The 17,681-nt window shown below is 54.8% G+C and overlaps 4 protein-coding genes across 4 annotated transcripts; 2 read left to right on the top strand and 2 right to left on the bottom strand.

Annotated features, from left to right (window-relative positions):
- Positions 1 to 888: 888 nt before the first annotated feature.
- On the top strand, positions 889 to 4,547 carry MAA_05822 (RNA recognition motif domain protein; the record flags this gene model as incomplete). The annotated part of the gene is made up of 3 exons (XM_007823820.1): positions 889 to 1,121; positions 1,254 to 4,482; positions 4,542 to 4,547. 3 exons carry the CDS (start codon positions 889 to 891, stop codon positions 4,545 to 4,547), a joined length of 3,468 nt encoding a protein of 1,155 aa, XP_007822011.1.
- A 1,455-nt stretch (positions 4,548 to 6,002) lies between these two features.
- Positions 6,003 to 10,446, bottom strand: MAA_05821 (Zinc finger domain-containing protein, PHD-finger; the record flags this gene model as incomplete). Its single annotated transcript, XM_007823819.1, has 6 exons — positions 6,003 to 6,335; positions 6,399 to 6,609; positions 6,674 to 7,117; positions 7,325 to 7,656; positions 8,033 to 8,126; positions 8,288 to 10,446. 6 exons carry the CDS (start codon positions 10,444 to 10,446, stop codon positions 6,003 to 6,005), a joined length of 3,573 nt encoding a protein of 1,190 aa, XP_007822010.1.
- Positions 10,447 to 12,292: 1,846 nt separating this feature from the next.
- Positions 12,293 to 13,906, bottom strand: MAA_05820 (Peptidase M24, structural domain protein; the record flags this gene model as incomplete). The annotated part of the gene is made up of 4 exons (XM_007823818.1): positions 12,293 to 12,525; positions 12,591 to 13,397; positions 13,460 to 13,648; positions 13,882 to 13,906. The coding sequence occupies 4 exons, from the start codon at positions 13,904 to 13,906 to the stop codon at positions 12,293 to 12,295; spliced, it is 1,254 nt and encodes a 417-aa protein (XP_007822009.1).
- Positions 13,907 to 15,114: 1,208 nt separating this feature from the next.
- MAA_05819 (Snf5 subunit) lies at positions 15,115 to 17,361 on the top strand (the record flags this gene model as incomplete). Its single annotated transcript, XM_007823817.1, has 1 exon — positions 15,115 to 17,361. One exon carries the CDS (start codon positions 15,115 to 15,117, stop codon positions 17,359 to 17,361), a length of 2,247 nt encoding a protein of 748 aa, XP_007822008.1.
- Positions 17,362 to 17,681: the final 320 nt, after the last annotated feature.

Raw genomic sequence — 17,681 nt, forward strand, 5'->3', positions numbered from 1 at the left:
TACAGAGTTCCCATGTGCCAGCTGGCTCGTTGGGTGGCCCATTACTCGGTAGCTAGCCAGTGAAGCAGCACCAAGCTGGATGGGAGCCCCATGCGTCCTCCTCCCTCCACGTCCTGTCAATTCAACCGCCCACGAAACCCGCTCCCGTCATCATCACCATCAGCCTCAGTGCTCTTTTTTTCTCTTTCCACTCTCTCTCCTCCATCCTCCATCCCTTCTTCCTCCGACCCCCAATCCCCCCCCGTCTTCCCCAAATGAGGCTTGTATATTGATCGTTTTTTAACTTTATTTCTGCCTCGCTTTCTTCCCTCTAGTGGCACTTCTCGCCGAGACCAGCACTCCGGACCGACGTCGTGGCTGCGGCCAGCCCCCGTGTACAATCGCATCTTTGGCTTCATTGACAAAGGTGTGCTGCAGCTATTGTCACCGCTTCTACAGCTGTTGCCTGCCGCCCGACGCCCGACACTGCCGTTCGCCCAAGACGCAATCCCAATTCTTTTTTGGCCCCGGCATCCCTTGCTGCGTGTCCACCACCAGTCGTCTCGGTCCCCTCAGCAAAAATCCCCGCGAGTCTCCTTCGGCCAGTTTGTTGTCACAGTACCGTCTTGTAATAGCTGGCTACTGGACCACCTGGTGTTTTCTATTTTCTTGTGCGCCTTTCCACTCCCTTCAAGACTTTTGCCTGCTTCGTCAGCTGTCAACTCCTTGATCCTTCCATTTCGAACACGAACACGACTTTCTTCACACGCCTGCGGCCGTTGCCCTAATCGCATCCCATAGTTCATACGACATCCGACGCATTTCAAACAAAGAACATTAATTATATCCATCTCACCTAAAGGCTGCTCATTGTACCTCATTGTCATGAGGCCAACTAGGTAATTGATAATGTCAATGTCCAGATCAGATCATATGGCACCAGGTTTTTCGTCCCACCACTCCACTTCTCAGGCTGGTCGATCTCAGTCACCTGGCAGTGGTAACTCCCCAGTCGATCCGTCTGCTTCTGCTGGAAGATCTCCTTTTGGCCTTTCGAGCGGCATAATGGCGGGTAATGCGCGCTCCGGGGCCGGTTCTCCGTCGCACGACTTGGCTGGGTCCAGCCGGCTCTTTTCCAAAAGGTTGGTGGTAGTGGCCACACTCCATGTGCGCAAAGCGAAGCTTTGCAACGCGCAACTACGGTCCCTTTTTTTTCGGGTCGTTTTACGCTCTTTTCAGTGAACCTGTGCTAATCAACTTGCTTCCACAACCAGAGCTCGCGAAATCCAAGCCCAAGAAGGCATCCCAGGTCTGCCACTCAACCCATGGGGTGGCCCTCCTACAAGCGGAAATTCGACTCCTCTTCGCGAGAACATTCCTGAGTCTCCCACCGATGGCTTTCCTGACTTTGGCCACCTTCCGACTCCCGAAAGTATGCCTCACACTGGCAGAGCTCGGGCTGGCACAGTTCCTTCTCGATTGCCCGGCGGTCCGGTCAACGGCCTCTTAAATATCCCTGGACTGACCGTCAAATCTGCTCGAGTTACTCCGGCCCAAAGCCCATTCGGCAAATCGCCGTCGCCAAACCTGGACCATTCCGACGGTGCAACCGGTGGTTCTGCTCTTCTTTCTCGGCTTCGTGCCGGGTCTATGCCACAGCGTAGCCAATTCAGCACACTCCCGGGTACAACCTCGCCCTTCGGTCCCTCCATCTTCAGTAGCTGGAACCCCGCCGGTGTTGGTCGTGAGCGAGGGTCAACTCTGGCAAGCATCGCAAGTGTTGGTTCCAACGGACCCAGTTCGCCTTCCCAGTCTCAGTTCTCCAAGGAAGGCGGCGGTGACTCTGATGTGCATATGCGCACACTAGACTACCTCGGTCTTGCTGAAACCCCTCAGCCTCCTCGAGCTCAGTTGGCGACGCCCTACATGGCCAACCTGGATTTCACCAGGCAGTCGAATCGCTTCAGGTCATATTCAGTCAACAATAAAGACAGGTACGCCGATGAAGAAGATGACTACGAAGTTGATGGCTTGCCCATGGAAAGTCAGTACGTTGCTCTCCAGGATCAGTTAGCCGCCACCAATGCGGCAATTCACAGCCACAACCTGGCTGTTCAGGCGTTTGTAAACCAGGCCACGGCCACTCGTCCTCGCGCTCGGACTGCTGGTGTTCTGGAAGCTCCCGGCAACCGGTTGTCTCGAGCCCACATTCCCAGCAACGTCGGAATCCCTAGCTCGGTTGCTCCTGCCGAAATTCGTTTGCAAGATGGAAAGGAATATGATGACCTCCCTCAGGCAATTGCTGGCATGAACCTTGGCAGGTCTAACAGCCGTAACGCTGGTCTTCTCAATGCAGAAGAACAAGGGTTGGAAGGTCCGACAAGTGCGTTGTGGCTCGGCGGTATCCCGACATCGACCACTACATCGACCCTGATTGAAATGTTCAAGTGTCATGGCCCAATTTCGTCGGCTCGTGTGCTCACACATAAGAACTGTGGCTTTGTCAATTTCGAGAGGGTAGAAAGCTCGGTAGCAGCAAAGGCTTCAATGAACGGCAAAGAGATCTTTCCTGGTGCTGGGCCAATTCGGATCAACTTCGCCAAGCCACCCTCAGCATCTAATACCCCAGGCCATGACGGGGTATTCCCATCTCCCAGCCCCGATCCGTTTGCGAAGGGTCAGGACAATGCCAGTGGGCCTGGGCTCACGACTTCTACCGATGGTACCTTGACAGTTAATGGGGGTACTTCTACTCCAACTGTGCCACCCATGGCCGATTTAGCCGAAGACATGATGGAGATTGTGACGCAGTTCGGAGCAACAGATGAAGACAAGGCAGCTGTTTCACAGTATATTCAATCAGCGACACATTACACAGCCTATGTCGAGGAGATTCCTCCTATCCGTGAGCCCACCCACACGAGGGTTCATGACGCCCCGAAACTCAGGGACATACGAAAGCGTATTGATAATCAACTCCTGTCGAAGCCTGAGATTGAGAACATTGCCGTCGACATGCTTCCCGAGATTGCGGAGCTCTCCTCAGACTACCTTGGCAACACTGTTGTTCAAAAGCTGTTTGAACACTGCTCTGACCAGATCCGAGACGCCATGCTTGCAGAGATTGCGCCGCATTTGGCTGAAATAGGAGTCCACAAGAACGGTACCTGGGCAGCGCAAAAGATTATAGCCGTCTGCAAGACACATGAGCAGAAGACCACAATTGTTGAGCACCTCAAGCCGTACACTGTGCCCCTATTCCTTGATCAGTACGGCAACTATGTACTCCAGGGCTGTTTGAACTGGGGACCTCCGTATAACGATTTCTTCTTCGAGGGAGTTGTTAGCCGCATGTGGGAAATTGCCCAAGGCCGCTGCAGTGCTAGAGCCGTGAGAGGATGTCTGGAATCCAAACTTGGCACAAGGGCTCAAGACATGGTTGTCTCCGCGGCCACTGCCATACACAGCGCGCAACTAGCAACCAACTCCAACAGTGCACTGCTCTTGACGTTCTTCCTGGATTCTTGTTCGTTCCCAAAGAAGCGCACAGTCTTGGCCCCGCGCCTGGTTCCTCACCTGGTATACCTTTGCACCCACAAAGTGGCTTATGTTACTGTTCTCAAGATCATCAATCAAAAAGCTGAACCGGAGGCTCGAGATATTATACTCAAGGCGCTTTTCTTTTCACCCAACGACCAGGTTCTTGAGGCCATTCTTCATGATCCCAACTGCGGCGCCACGCTGATCTTCAAGGTTTTAACAACCCCTTTCTTTGACGAGAGTACTCGGACCCAAGTCATAGAAAACGTCAAGACGGTCCTCCTCAAGATCAAGGCTCAGCCTAATCAGGGATACAAACGATTGATGGACGAGGTTGGTTTGTCTACCCGAGCTGCTCCCACTCGCGAAAACAGTAGCACTTCCGAGGGCCGACAGAGACCAACGTCTCGACAAGCCAACAACAGAACCATTAATGGCCAGCATGCCCAGGGTGGACAATCCAACAACCAGCCCTTCTTCAATGCTCTTAGCGCTCAGCCCAGTGCGGCCGGCTTAGAGACAGGGTATGGCAATCAAAGAGGTGACACCGCCGACGCCAACGTTGCTGCATTCCAACAGTATGGGCAAGGCATTATGTATGGCAGCCCAGCAGGTCCTATGGCTCCAGCCGTGAGTTTGCAGCAGCTCCAGTACCAGCAGAACATGTTGAACCGACCAACGCCGCAAATGACGTACAGTTATCCGACAATGCAGGCCCCGTACGCGACATATGGCGCACCCCCAGCTCCAGCTGTTGATCAGTATCGCCAGCCAAACTTGGCCAACGGAAGTCCTATTCAGCCTCCGACATCTCAGATGCCCCAGATACCAACTGGGCAGCCGCCCTATGCTCCTCCGGGCTTTGGCGTAGGGCTCGGCGGATACAGCTATGGCAATATGGGTGGGATGCAAAGCATGGCGTACATGCCTCAGGACCAGAGTAACAATCGACGTGGTGGTCGCGTACGTGATGTTCCATCCTTTCGATCGATACTGATAAAGATGCTAACAAACGCTGATAGAGATGAAAAACATTCGAAACTTTTAAACGACAAGGCACCGGCTTCCCCTGTCCGTTTTCCCTGAGTATCAGACCACACCTGGCTTACCAAAAGTTGAGCGGTGGAGTTTGGGTTTTCGAACTCGGTAGACTATGCCCTACGCGTTAGGGCTGTCGAGATGCTGCAATTAAACCAGCCTCCCTAGACGATTACTGGCAAAGGCTGCTGCATTTTTATATTTCATTGTTAGCTCACCAGCCCCTTTTCACAAGCTCTTGCTTGCTTGTTCTCAGCCCGAGGGACAAATGAAAATGTGTCGGGCAGGTCTCTCACATTCTTATTTGCGTCGAGGGCCTCAAAGAGAACTCTGGTGTTGTATCCGTTTCTTCAAAAACTAACCATGATGACACGCCACGCCTCCCTGAATTTAACATGAAAATCATGCGCCAATTCGAATTTTTTTGTTTCCTGTGTCGTCTTCTGGAGTAAACTTTTTGATGTCTATGTTTGCACCAATTTTTTTTTGGTGTTCATTTGCTGCCCATAGGGTCGTACGGTGGATTACTTTTACCGTTGTGTCGGATGAGATGATAGCTTGTTGGAGTAAAGGGCATTATCTAAGAAGGGACAGACAAGACGTGGTGTATGGTGCTAGAGCGGAACCTGAAGATGTATCTCATGATTGTATCGCTTGACAGAATAGGGGCTCTGTCGACGTTGATAGTTCTGTCATGCTACTTCTTATGTGGTTGTCTGATGTTTTGGTCTGTCTTTTTGCCTGTCTGAGCGCATGACGAGGCGTACGCTTTCCTCTTTAGGACAGTGCAATCACGCCGTGAGAACATGGTGTATATTAGAGGTGGTTTCCGGGAGACACGGGAGTTCGCTATAGCATCGGTAGTTCAGCATATACAGTTCTGCGGCAGCAATGATTCACAGCACACTGGCACACACACACAGGTGACGGATGAATGACAGCATAGGATAAAAATAAGCCTCATTATGGGGCGACCATGCACCATGGATCTTGCCTCGCCTGTTCCTCTCGCTAGTCTTATTCATGACAGAACCCAAAAAGAAAAAAAGAGGGAAAAATAAAACATGATACACGTGGTCAAACGAGTTTTTCTTGCTTCCTGACGCCCCCTACTCGCTCCTCATTCTGAATGCTATCTGAAATTATCTAGTACATGGAGAAAAGTGGTGTGCCAAAAGGACGAATGGCGTGTGTATGTTGGCGACAAAGGGTTCTAGCTGTGGACATGACTCGGCGATGTCACCGTGCGGGTGATGGGAAGGTAGATGAATGGGTTGCGGGAGTGTAAAGGGGATATTAGGGTTATTCTTCAAAGATCCCCGCTTTTCGATCTTGGAAAGCGTAATATCATTGATGGAAGGTAGGTTTTAAAGGTGGCAGGATAAATATGCGTCCACGTACAGTGGCTCAAGGCGGATTGTGAGATTGTTGTCTAGTTCCGATTCCTAATCGAGATCCATGGTGCCTTCGCCATGGTCAACGGTGGAAGGCGGTGTTGGTTCCGAGACGGGCATGCAATGGTCCATCTTCTGTGCATGGGGGTCGTTGAGCCCAGTTGTCGATGCAATAACGGGGGAACTAGCCTCTGCTTTAATGGGCTGCGGTGCAGGTGTAGAACTGTCCTCTGCTAGAAGTTGCCTGATGCGAGTGCCCACAGCGTCCATTTGAGCGAGCATGGCGCGGAGACCGAGGCGGTCCCCGGCGGTAAGCTGGCCTGAGGCAAGGTTATCGGCGTTGCTTTTGGCCATGAGGGCGAGCATACTGTCGTCGGCGGCGGTCTGGATGTTTTCCATGGTTAGCTCGGAAACTGGTCAATCGCTGGTTGGGCATTTGGCACTTACCAGAAGAGCAGCCGTGAGTTTGTCTACACCATCCGATCGATGTTGCTGGAGACCTAGCAAGTTGAGAGAGACTTGCATCTCCTGCATCTTGCGATCCAAGGCAGAGCCAGCTAGTGGGCTCGTGGAGTCGCCATGGCTTGGTGGAGTAGGATAAGGAATGAGCTTGGACTCGTTCTGTCGAGTGCCATAGCCAGCCCCCTGATTCCTCATCCTATGGCGTGGCGCGGGTTAGAGTACATATGTACATGGTTTCTTTGTGAATCAAGATGACTTACTGTTGGATAAAGTCGAGAATCACGCCCTTGGCCGGAAGCTTGTATGTCCGGCCAAAGGAGCGATGGTCGGGCCAGCCGGACTCGTCAGGTTCGTCGGGCTCATCGGTCCAGTCAATCTCAATGTGGCCATTGTTCTTGAGGCCACGGCCAAAGGCAGGGGTCACTGTCTGGTTCCCCTTGAGCCTGCGGAAGCGATGGGCCGGGGCGAGACTAGGGACGTCAATGAGGATGTCGTCTACGTGGGCGGGACAGCGCCAAGTCTTGAGAACAGGTGGCACGGCGAGAGGCGGATCCAGACAGTCAATGTGCCAATAAAACGAGCACACGCTGCAAGGGATGATGGACCTGATCTGAGTTGCTGGCTTCTGGCAGGAATGGCACAATACGGCCTGCCCGTCTTCGCGCTGCTTGAAGAAATCGGGTTCATCCGTGCCATTTCGCTTCCTGCAATTTGAGCCACTTGTTAGTCCCAGAGCGTGCGTATGTACAATGTATGTGTATGTACATGATGTATGTGATATTGGCAGTGCGAAGGGAGGGGGGCGAAGCGCGCAAAATAGGACGGCGTCCCTCATCGCACAAATAACTTCACTCGACGGGCTCGGGGGGGGGGGAAGAGAAAAGAAAAGAAGAGCAAACAACGCGACTCACCTCGCCGTCCTGTTGCTTACCACCTCCTCATAGTCACCATCAGCACCGGCCTTTACTCCTTCAAAGCGGTTCTGCACGCGCTTGGGTAGACTGAATGCCCGGGGAATGCTCTTCTCCAAATTGTTGAGCGCGCTCCCAAAGATTCCTTTGTGAATGGGTACGCGCGAGGGGTATCGTCGAATGAGACACTCATTGCAATACCACTCGTCAGGCAAATCATCCGACTGCACCATGTCGACACACTCAAAGTGGAACGACCGTGGGCAGCCATCGCAACACACGACATCACCCGTGTTTCCGCATGCTGAGCAGTATTCATCATTGTCGGCGTTCTGTGAGATGGTTGTTAGTTGCGGTGACTCTACGCCTCGGGCGCCATGCTTGTCCAAACAGGACGTGTTGGGAGTTCCTCCACCATCTTCCACATGGACAAAAAGATGAGGCAAAACCGGGTTGCACGCATGCAGTTTCCTGCAGCCACTAGCAAATTGCTCAGGTGTCGTGGTGATCCGTGGTGATCCTAGTTCCGCCGTGCGACCCAAAACATGGCGTGGCCCTCCCGAAACAGCTCCCCAAGCACAGTCTGAGTCGCAACTCACTCTTGGCCGCGGGAAAATGACTGAAGGGAAGGGAAAGGAAGGGGGGAAGATGAAAACATAGACAGTGCCGTGGCGATTCTGCGTTGCCAAGAAAGAAATCGTGACTTACCGGATCCTTCGGAGCGATACCGTTGAGTGATGAAGAATTTAGCTCATGAGATGGCCGCGGCACACCTGCGGCGCCGCCCTTCTTCTTGACCGGCCTGCCGACGACATGTTAGTTACCATGTTCTCTGCCAGGTCGCGCGTGAAGATGAATTCCTGTCAAAAATGCCTGGAGCCGGCCGCCATGGCCTCCTCACTCCGTAGGCTTGCATTTGCATGCTGAGATTGTAAAGTAACGAGATGGGGGGGGACAACTCACGATGTCTTGACGCGCAACCCCGTCTTCTGCTTCTTGGCTGGCCGTAGCGACGTGGGTGTAGCGGCCCGGGATCCCACCGCAGAACTTCCATCTCCCGGCAAGGAGAAAGCAATAGGCGAAACAGTCCTCTCCAAGTCGTCGTTTGGACGCTTGCTGGCCGAGCGAGTAGCCCTGGTGGTGACAGAGGCGGCAAGGGACTGGCGCGTCCGCCTCGTCGTCTTCACAGGCGTCGTCTCACGGTCTGCGGCAGGGCCGCCTCGGATAGAGCTCTCATGGGGGCTGAGGTTGTTCGTGACCCTCCGCGCAGTCCGTCGGCGGTCCCAAAATGATTCCTCCTCCTCCTCTGGCATAGGAGCCGGGGCGTCAAGGGCGTCAATCTCGGCGTCCTTGGCTGGTGAAACGGCTGGTTTTTCTGCCGACTTGACCTTGAGGTTGGGGAAGAGCTCTGCAGCGGAGACCCGGCCAGGCATGCTGGCATCATCAGCAAGGTAGGACGAGGATTTGTGAGGGCGCGTGCGACTTGTGTTGGGAAGGGTGGGAGAGTTTGGTCGGGATGAGTTGGACACGAGCTGTTTGCTGGAGGCGACAGATTTGCCGCGGGTGGTGATTGGCTGGGATTTTGGCGCAGTCTGGGACTTGGCCCCAGTGCCCTTGGTGGTGCCCTTGGTGGTTGGCGTCGTGGTGGGCATGGCGGGGGGGGGGACGGCGGTGCTGGCAACGGCCACGCTTCCTCGTCGAGCTCCTCGCCCTCCTCGTTCGACGGCTTCGTCTCCTCGTACGGCTCCCCGGCCTGGTGCTGCTGCTGCTGCTGCCCCTCGAAACGCGCTGGGGCTGTTGAGGCTGCTGACCCTCACCTCGGGCGACGACATGCTTATCGCCGTCGAGAGTGATGAGTCGCTGGACCCCGAGTCTCGTCGCGCGCGTTTCCGCGATGCCGGCGTCTTCACCCTGATGATTTTCGTAGTCGCCTTGTCCGTCTGCCCAGTGCCGACGGCTCCTGCTGCTGCTCCTGCTGCTGCTCCTGCTGCTGCTGTCCCTTTTCTTCCTGGCGTAGCAGCGTTGGACGTCCCAGGGCCGGCACCGCCATGTGAGGTTTTGGCCTTCTTGGCCGCTCGTGTCATGCTCTCCCGAGGCAGCCCCTCCGGCTCGTGGATGAGATGCGCATACGGCGCAGCCATCGCTTTGTGCGGCGTGAACCTGCTGTTGGTGGCAGGAGGCACAAAGAAGTAGCACCCCCGATTGTCCTTCTTTCCTTGGCGCTTTCTTTCCTCAATCTGCCTGTAAAACTCGTCCATGGTTTCCTCATCAGCAGTCTGACTGAAAACATCCTGAATCATGGCCACAAAGTCCCGGTCCCCGCTCTTCTCCTCGTAGAGCGTCTTGAGAGCCCAAGCAGTTGGGTAGCGATAATGCTTCAGCGCTTCGTCTACAGCTGCCTCGACCACCTTGTCCGTGAGTCCTTGCTTTCCGGCTTCACTTCGAGAGTGACGCTTGACTGGAGTTGCGGGCTTTAGCACAATGCTTGTAGAGCTCCTGCGTTCCCGCGCAGGCGATGGTGCTTGTGCCGCAGTAGTGATTGTTGTTGTTGGCGGTACCGCCGCCGCCACGGTCCTCTGCGCAGGTAACGACACTCTGCGCGAGCGCCTGCGACGGGCATCGCCTCTTGGATCATACTCCTCGTCGTCTGCCTCGTCGTCCTTTGTTCTTGCAACCAGCGACTTCCTTTTGCTGGCAGGCGCGGGAGGGAACAAGGGGGAGACTGGCGGTGACACGGCCGGAGACGCGGCCGCAACAACATCACTGTCGTCGTGAGCTGGAGTTTCTCGTCCCGGCGGCTTCTTTGGCGGGTGCGTAGTGGAAGTCTTCAGTATGATTTTCCTCGTCGGCATCCCATTCTCCCCGCTTGTCTTCTTCGCCTTGGGCAATGCTCCTAGGGGGGCCATATTTTCCAAAACTCCGCCACGCAACAATCCAGCCTCCTCGAAGCTCGGCTTGCTCTGTACAGAGGGTTCCAGCCATCGCTGCATAAAGGATCGCGATGCCTCATTTGCGGAACTCCGTGACACCTCCAATGGCTTGCTCACGGTGCCTCCATTTGGTTGCGCAGGACTCGAATATCGCGAGGCCGACCGCGAGGCCCTCGCACTGGATGATATCATTGCTGTGTGTGCCCAAAAAAAAATTCGCCTCTTGCCCGTTCATAGGTGTTGGGGGTGCCCGTCTTATGCGCGCCCCTTGCGGTGGTCGCGGGATCAAGGCAACGCACCTACTCGAGCCTGGCAAAGGGTTCGTCAGCAACGGTTGCGGGACAAGGGAAAACACGCGGCCACGCGGGACTCCGGGGCGTATTCACTTGCTGCGTGAGCTGTAGCATGGATTCCGGCTACCGAATCGCGCTTTTTCGGTGCGTTTGACGCGCTCATAAGGAAGGGAAGGAGAAGGAACGTCGTGGAGGAGTCTCGGGAGGGTCAACTGGGTGTCTGGAAATCTGGGTGCCCGGGGCCTGGAACGTCGACAGGCTGCCGAAATCCATACATGTACCGCACAGAGAGCTGTGGGAGGCGCGCGAGACGTGCGAGGACTCGCCGAGGAGGCCCTGCGGCACCTGCGGCCGTGCTATGCCACGCCTGTTTAGGCAGTGTAGGACAGGGGGGGCACAGCGCTCAATGCGCACTGGTCGTGATGACATCTCAGCGCCTGGCCGCCTCAACCTTTAACATTGACTGGACCTGGGAACATTGGGGAAAAAAAGTACCAGTTGACATGTACCAACATACGTAAGTACTTTACCTAGTAGTTGCTCTGCAGAAGTCATGGGAACATGGAATGAATACGCGAGCCGTGCTTTGCTCAATAACGTCAGTTCCTGCACTGCAGACAAACAGCACTCGCCCAGTCGCCGCTTTGGGCCGCGGTGAGTGGCACAACAGCCAGGATTTGTCCTCGATCAAGTTCCTCCAAATTCCTGCTCTTCCTCCATCCCGGGTTCCGCCTCGTCCGCGTCCTGCAACCTGATTTCTCGTCCGACTATCCCCTGCCGGTTTCTCGTGCAGCTGGCTACTAGGTACTTAACCTACTTAAGTACTTAAGGTATCTATTGCGCGTAGGCGGCTTCGAAAATAATTTGGCAGATGCTTGGGCGCAAAAAAAGGGGGGCCGCAAGTCATCTAGCATTCCCTGCGTTCCAAACGTCGGTACTACTAGTAGTATAATTAACTAGCAAAACGCGACCCATCATCCCACGTACCGGGCTCAAATGCCGACCAGCGTTCAACAAAATAGCCAACTACCTGAAAATGAGGTGGCAACGTACCTACTAGGTAGGTAGGTATCTACCTCTTCATATGCCCCTCAAAATGCTCCAGAACCCCCCGGCTTGCACATGTATGGATGTGCGGGCTTGGCTGCCAAGCAACATGGGCAAAGACCAGTTGATACTAGTAGTACTATGTAGTACGACTGCTCCTGCTGCGTGCTCCTTGCTCTCAAATACCGAGCGGGCATAACATTACTCCCAGCTTTACTCCCCTAGGCATTTAAAGCGAGCGGGTTGATCGACAACAACAAGGGCTTTCCGAGGCCGTCAATTGACTTTCACGGTTGACTTTCACGGCAATTGGGCCATTGCCCACCTCACTCGGTCACTGACCCATTCATATGTTTTTATCAAGCGCCAGAAACAGCGTTAGTTGTCTAGATAGTATATCCGTCTCACCAGCCTCACACGCAACCTCGCTGTGGAGACCGCGATATCACCCAACCAGGCCAGGGGTGCCAAAATCCACGTCCGTGTCCATAATGTGCGAGACTTCCACCGTCACTTCCTAGCTGGAATCCCATGCTACAATTCCCCCCTCAAATATATTCCACGTTCCCAGCCAGTGGCGGTAATGGTCGCTTGTTGCTGCTCCTTCACCGGCGAGTTTATCGCCTTGTCCCTAAAACTCGGACAATGACTAAAATACTCTTCTAGACATCAACCCTGACTTCCTACACTTGCCATGCTTACTCGTCGCTGTCGTCGGAATCGTCATCAGAATCCTCGGCGGCGGCGGCGGCAGCCTTCTTGGCGGGCTTCTTCTTCTTCTTGCTCTTGCTCTTCTTTCCAGTGTTTCTGGCCAGTGGCTGCTCCAGAATCTTGAGAATCTCCTCGTCGGTGATCTTCTTGTCCGACTTGACCTTGCTCAGATCGAGGGCAGGAGGGCCACCCAGCTTGGTGATGCCGTTCTTGGTAATGGCTATTGCGACGTTAGTTGCTACTGTCTGGTAGCGCTGCGTATATTCCATCAGATGCTCTACTTACCAATCGTGGTGAGCAGGCGGGCAACGGGGGCGTTGTCCTTGTCACCAACAAGCTCATACTGGCGGAAAACATTGCCACGAACGCACTCAACGACACCAGACTTGGCATCGCGCTCGTCTTCGAGCTGTCGCAGGCTGAAGGGGAAGGTACCAAACTTCTTCTGGACCTCGGAAAGGATCTTGCGCGAGGTAGGGCGCTTCAAGCCGTAGGTCTGGGTGGTGCGACGGTGCAGAGTTGCACGCCCATCCAAGGCCTTGCACTTGCCGGAACCGAGAGAGACGCCCATCTCGACACCCCAGACCTCGGAGGTGGCGGGAACACCGTCGCCCTTGCCGCCATCCTGGGGAGCAAGAACAATTTTCTTGGTGCTCTCAATCTCATTGCGGTCGAAGAGCCATGAGGTGGTACTCTCGACGAGGTTGCAGCCATACGTCTCGCAAACCTTCTCCAGCAGGCTGGTCATCTTGGCTTGGGTAGGAGGCTTCTGAGAAGCAGCCTTCGCCTTCTCCTCGTCGGTGCCCTGAGCAAGGAGGCCAGGGGGGACCATCAACCGAAGAAGCAGCTCATTTGCGTAGTGGGTGGCCAGGATCAGGTCAGCGGGACGGCCAGTGAGAACCTCGTCCTTGCTTTCGCCCGCCAGGACGGTGTCACAGACAATGGCACCGAAGCCATCAATCTGAGCACCAAGCTGGATCTTGATGGGTTCGTTGGGCTGAATCTCCAGAGTGGCCTCGCTCTCATCGGAGGTCAAGGGGGTGTAAGGGGTGACATATGAGGCAGGCGAAACAGTGGTAGGGTGAGAGAAGCCTGCCATGCTCTGTGTTAGCAAGCAAGGGAGCAATTCGAAATGAGCGGTGCCGACAACGAACCCTTGGTGATCTTTTTGCCGCGGTAAACCTTGCCGACCTCTTCCTCGAGTAGCTTATCACCCTTCTGGCAGATGTCGACGATTTTGGCACCGGGGACACAGAGCTTAGAGACCTCAGCAAGGACCTTTTCAGAGATCTGACCAGCAGTCTTGTACTTGGTCAGAGTGTCGGGGTTGTTGAGGGAGTAGTCTGTACACGTCTGGTCAGCGGCCGGGTTGAAAGAGGTCGTGTGCCCATTTCGAGCCCAAAAAACAGCCTCGTGAAGGGTGGTCGTGGTGTATTGACTGTTGGCTGCCCATCAATGATCAATGGCGGGGTAGGTTGTTTTCTGTGCGCGGGAAAGAGGGGCAGCACTTGAGCTCCAAGGTCCAGCTCGAGACAGAGCTTCCAGGCTGGGTGCTGGAGGGTGCAGAAATACATACCAACGGCGTCCTTCTCGTCCGACATGATGGGCGACGCTTAATTGCACAATACTGACTCTTGGTAAAGGTACGGGGCGTGGTGTTGGAGACGGGAAGAGTGGGAGTGGATGGGGATGAGCTGCGAGTCTTTGGCTTTGTGGGAATGGGAAGCAACAGACAGCTGGACGCCGACGAGTTTTGCTCCCGTGTCAGTGAAGAGGGGCACTGGACGTCGCATGTCCAGAAATTGCTGTAGGGATTTGGACCAGAACCCAATCTAGCCCTGCTCGAGCTGCGAGTAAACCCTGGACTGGGCCGTTTCCATGGTTTCTGTGGGCATCGCGCGTATGTAATATCGCCTGCATCGCCTAGGCTGGCCAGCCACAAGCAGACCGTGGCCGATTGTGGATATCTTTTCTGTAAAGCCGCATCTGTACTCCGTACATACATCGATTTGCTACCTACCCTGTAGCTTCTTGGTGAGCTTTTGCCGTACCGTAACCAAGACTGTCTCTGGGGAATCGGATGTTATATTGTGGGTGATTTCCGGAAGCCTGGTACCTTGGCGCTGGTACTCCTGATCGTGACTTACCAATAAAGTGCCCATCGTAATCGTGACTGGGTGAAGTTTACTTCTGGTATCATGATGACCTCAAACACCCTGGCAGAGCCCAGTTATCAACAGGGGAACATCGATTGAAACCACACACTGAGAATATATAACACACAGATGTATGTATGTATAGACTTGGTGCCATACGAGACTAGTTGCCGAGACTATGCTAGTCAACATGGTACCATGACCGGAGCAGGTTTCTTTATATGCCTAGACATTACGATAAACTTGACGAGATTCCCCTTCCCGCTTCGGATTCTAAGTGGAGACGAGCTAGTTGCGACGGCGCCCTCTAATTCGCCCGTTATCACCGGCCCGTCGAGTGCAGGGGACGAGTACCAGTACAAAGTATGAGTACCGAGTTACCAGCAAACATTTGTATATATACTTATCCTGCTCAGCCTTCCGCGCCGATTGGCAGCCAGCAATAGGAGCGTGCTGGTCCCAGTCCAGTACGAAACCCTTTCCCAAAGCCATAGATTTCAACATCAGAGCCTCGTCTCGTCGCCATCGCATATCCCGCCCAACCCAACGATACCCTGCGCTACGGTATAAATCACAACCCCTGCGCGTCTGCTTGACGCATTTGACGCTGCCGCACCGTTGCGGCGACATCGCTGCGTCCAGCAATCGCGACCATGGCGACACAACCAGCCACCTCGGAGCCTGCGCCGGGCGTGAGGCCGACCGCGACGTCTGCGACATCAGCACCAGATGGTGATGAAAAAGATGCCGTGCAAGGCTCATCGCCGGCGGAAATACCCGTACGCACAAAGGAGTCGTTCAACAAACTCATGGTTGAGCGTTACACCATGCGCGACGCCATCGCCAGTGCTGCCCTCGGCGAGCAGCTGAATCAGACACGGCAGTCCTCACAAGAGATGCGTGAGAAAATCCACGAGTACAGAATGGTGCGGAACGAGTACAAGCCCTGGTTCCCGCCAAGCAGGCTCTACGGCGAAGGGTACAATGGATTTGGAAACGGATACACCGAAAACCAGCAGCCAGCCTCCAGAATCATCTACCCAGCGCAAAAGCCACGACCCGGACGACGGACGACGCCATCATTCAAGTTTGCCCGCAAGGACATGCTCAAACAGGCAGAGCAACACGAGGAGCTAGTCCCGCTACGACTGGAAGTAGAGTGGGACAAGGTCAAGCTTCGCGACACGTTTACTTGGAACCTGCACGAACGTCTTTTGGCTGTCGAATTGTTTGCGGCGCAGCTGGTGGAAGACATGGCGCTGAAACCACCTGCGGCACAGCCCGTGTTTGAACAAATCGTTCAACAGATGCGGGAGCAGCTGAATGATTTCTATCCATTTGCGTTCGCAGAGGAGGATGCCCTCGACCCGGAGCTGCCGTACTCGGCCTACAAAAACGACGAGATGCGCATTCTGGTCAAGCTTAACATCACAATTGGCCAGCATACCTTGGTAGATCAGTTCGAGTGGGAGATCAATAACCCCAACAACTCACCAGAAGAATTTGCCGCCAACATGGCGCGCGACCTGTCCTTGTCGGGCGAATTCACGACGGCGATTGCACACTGCATTCGTGAGCAGACGCAGCTTTTCACCAAGAGCTTATACAGCATAGGGCATCCATTCGACGGACGACCGGTCGAGGATTCGGATCTCGTGTCCGCATTCTTGCAAACTCCTCTTCCCGCCGTCTTCCGACCACAGCAGCAAGCCAAAGAGTATGCGCCGTACATGTACGAACTCAGCGAAGCGGATCTGGAACGAAACGAAATGGTGTTTTCCCGAGAACAGCGGCGCCAGAAGCGCTCCATCAACAGACGAGGCGGCCCGCAACTCCCAGACCTCAGAGAACGACAAAGGACCATTCGTACACTCATCGTTTCGTCCGTATTGCCTGGTGCGGTCGAGGACGTCGAGGACAGTCGACTCTACAAACGGACAGCTGGCACAATCAGGAAGAGAACTGCCCGTGATGGCGAGATTTCAGAATCCGAGGAGAGCGACGACTCATCCCCCGACTCGCCCGCACCTTCACAGATGGCTGGCACGGCGCGCACAAGGGGCATGCGAGGGGCTGCGTCGGCTGCGCAGCAGCGAATGGCGAATATTGGCCGCTCCGAGACGCCCGAGACTGGGTCGTTGCATCACCACGAGACTCGAACATCGCGCCGTGGCCGGGAAGAGACAGAGGAGCCTTCTCACCTCTGGGTTACACTGAAGGTGAGCAGGGAGAAGCTGAGAAGAGTCATCAAGGGCGACTATCGCGACCTGAAGGCGCCTTCACAGCCGCAGACACCGGTCGTGGCCCATGCCAGAGCGCCAAGTGCATCGTCAAGCATACCCAAACCGAAAGTGCCATTCACGCCAACCTCGGCGTCATCTACACCTCAGCCAGCAGCTGCACCAGCACCAACGGGGAGCGGTTCCAGTTCTTTTCCTGCCGGCCAGCTAGGGCGTCTCCCTGCTCCTCCCCCTGTCCCCGGACAGTCACCTCCCCCAGCCGTAAGTATTTCTTCCCCCATTGTCACCGACCACCTTCATACAGGTCAGAGCCTAACATGTGCGTCTCGTCAGCCCCCTCCGCCAGAGTGGCTTGTCAACGCCCTCAAAGACCTAGAGAAGCAGTACCCCAACGGAGACAAGTTTGAAGCCATCATGAAATACTCGTACCTCGACCCCGACACCGAGCTTCCCCTCCAACCGCAGACGCAGCCGTTTCCAGAGGGCGTTAAGTACGCCTGGCTCCCACGCATTCGCTGTCTCGACTGCGCCACCAAGCTGTACACCCCCGGCCCGGACATGACGGCCCAGAAATTCGAAGCGCACTTGAAATTCTCTGGCCACCGGGCAAAAGTTAACCAGAGACTTGCGGCCCAAAACGGCGGCGCGTCAGGGTCATAGAATTCTCCCCCCTTGTGCGCCTGCATGGTCTCCAAGACAAGGACGGAGCAAAGAAACAAAAACGAAAAAGACTGTAGATTTCCTGTTGGCTTGGCGCTTGAGAAAACAACCCACTGTATATATATATATTTTTGCCCATTGTTCTTTTCTTCTTTCTTTCTTGGGAAGTGATTTGGATTCTCTCTGGTCGGCTGGTTGGCGTACCCATTTTGTCTTGTGGCTGCCGTTGTTTACGAGGGCAGGGCGGTGGTTTATTTTTAACGAGGAAGAGGGCGGAAACATGAGGGATGCGTAGAGGATAGGATAGGCGAATCGAACGC

Source organism: Metarhizium robertsii (genome assembly GCF_000187425.2).
Source record: "Metarhizium robertsii ARSEF 23 chromosome Unknown MAA_Scf_2, whole genome shotgun sequence".
In the NCBI taxonomy this organism is placed as follows: Eukaryota; Fungi; Ascomycota; class Sordariomycetes; order Hypocreales; family Clavicipitaceae; genus Metarhizium; species Metarhizium robertsii.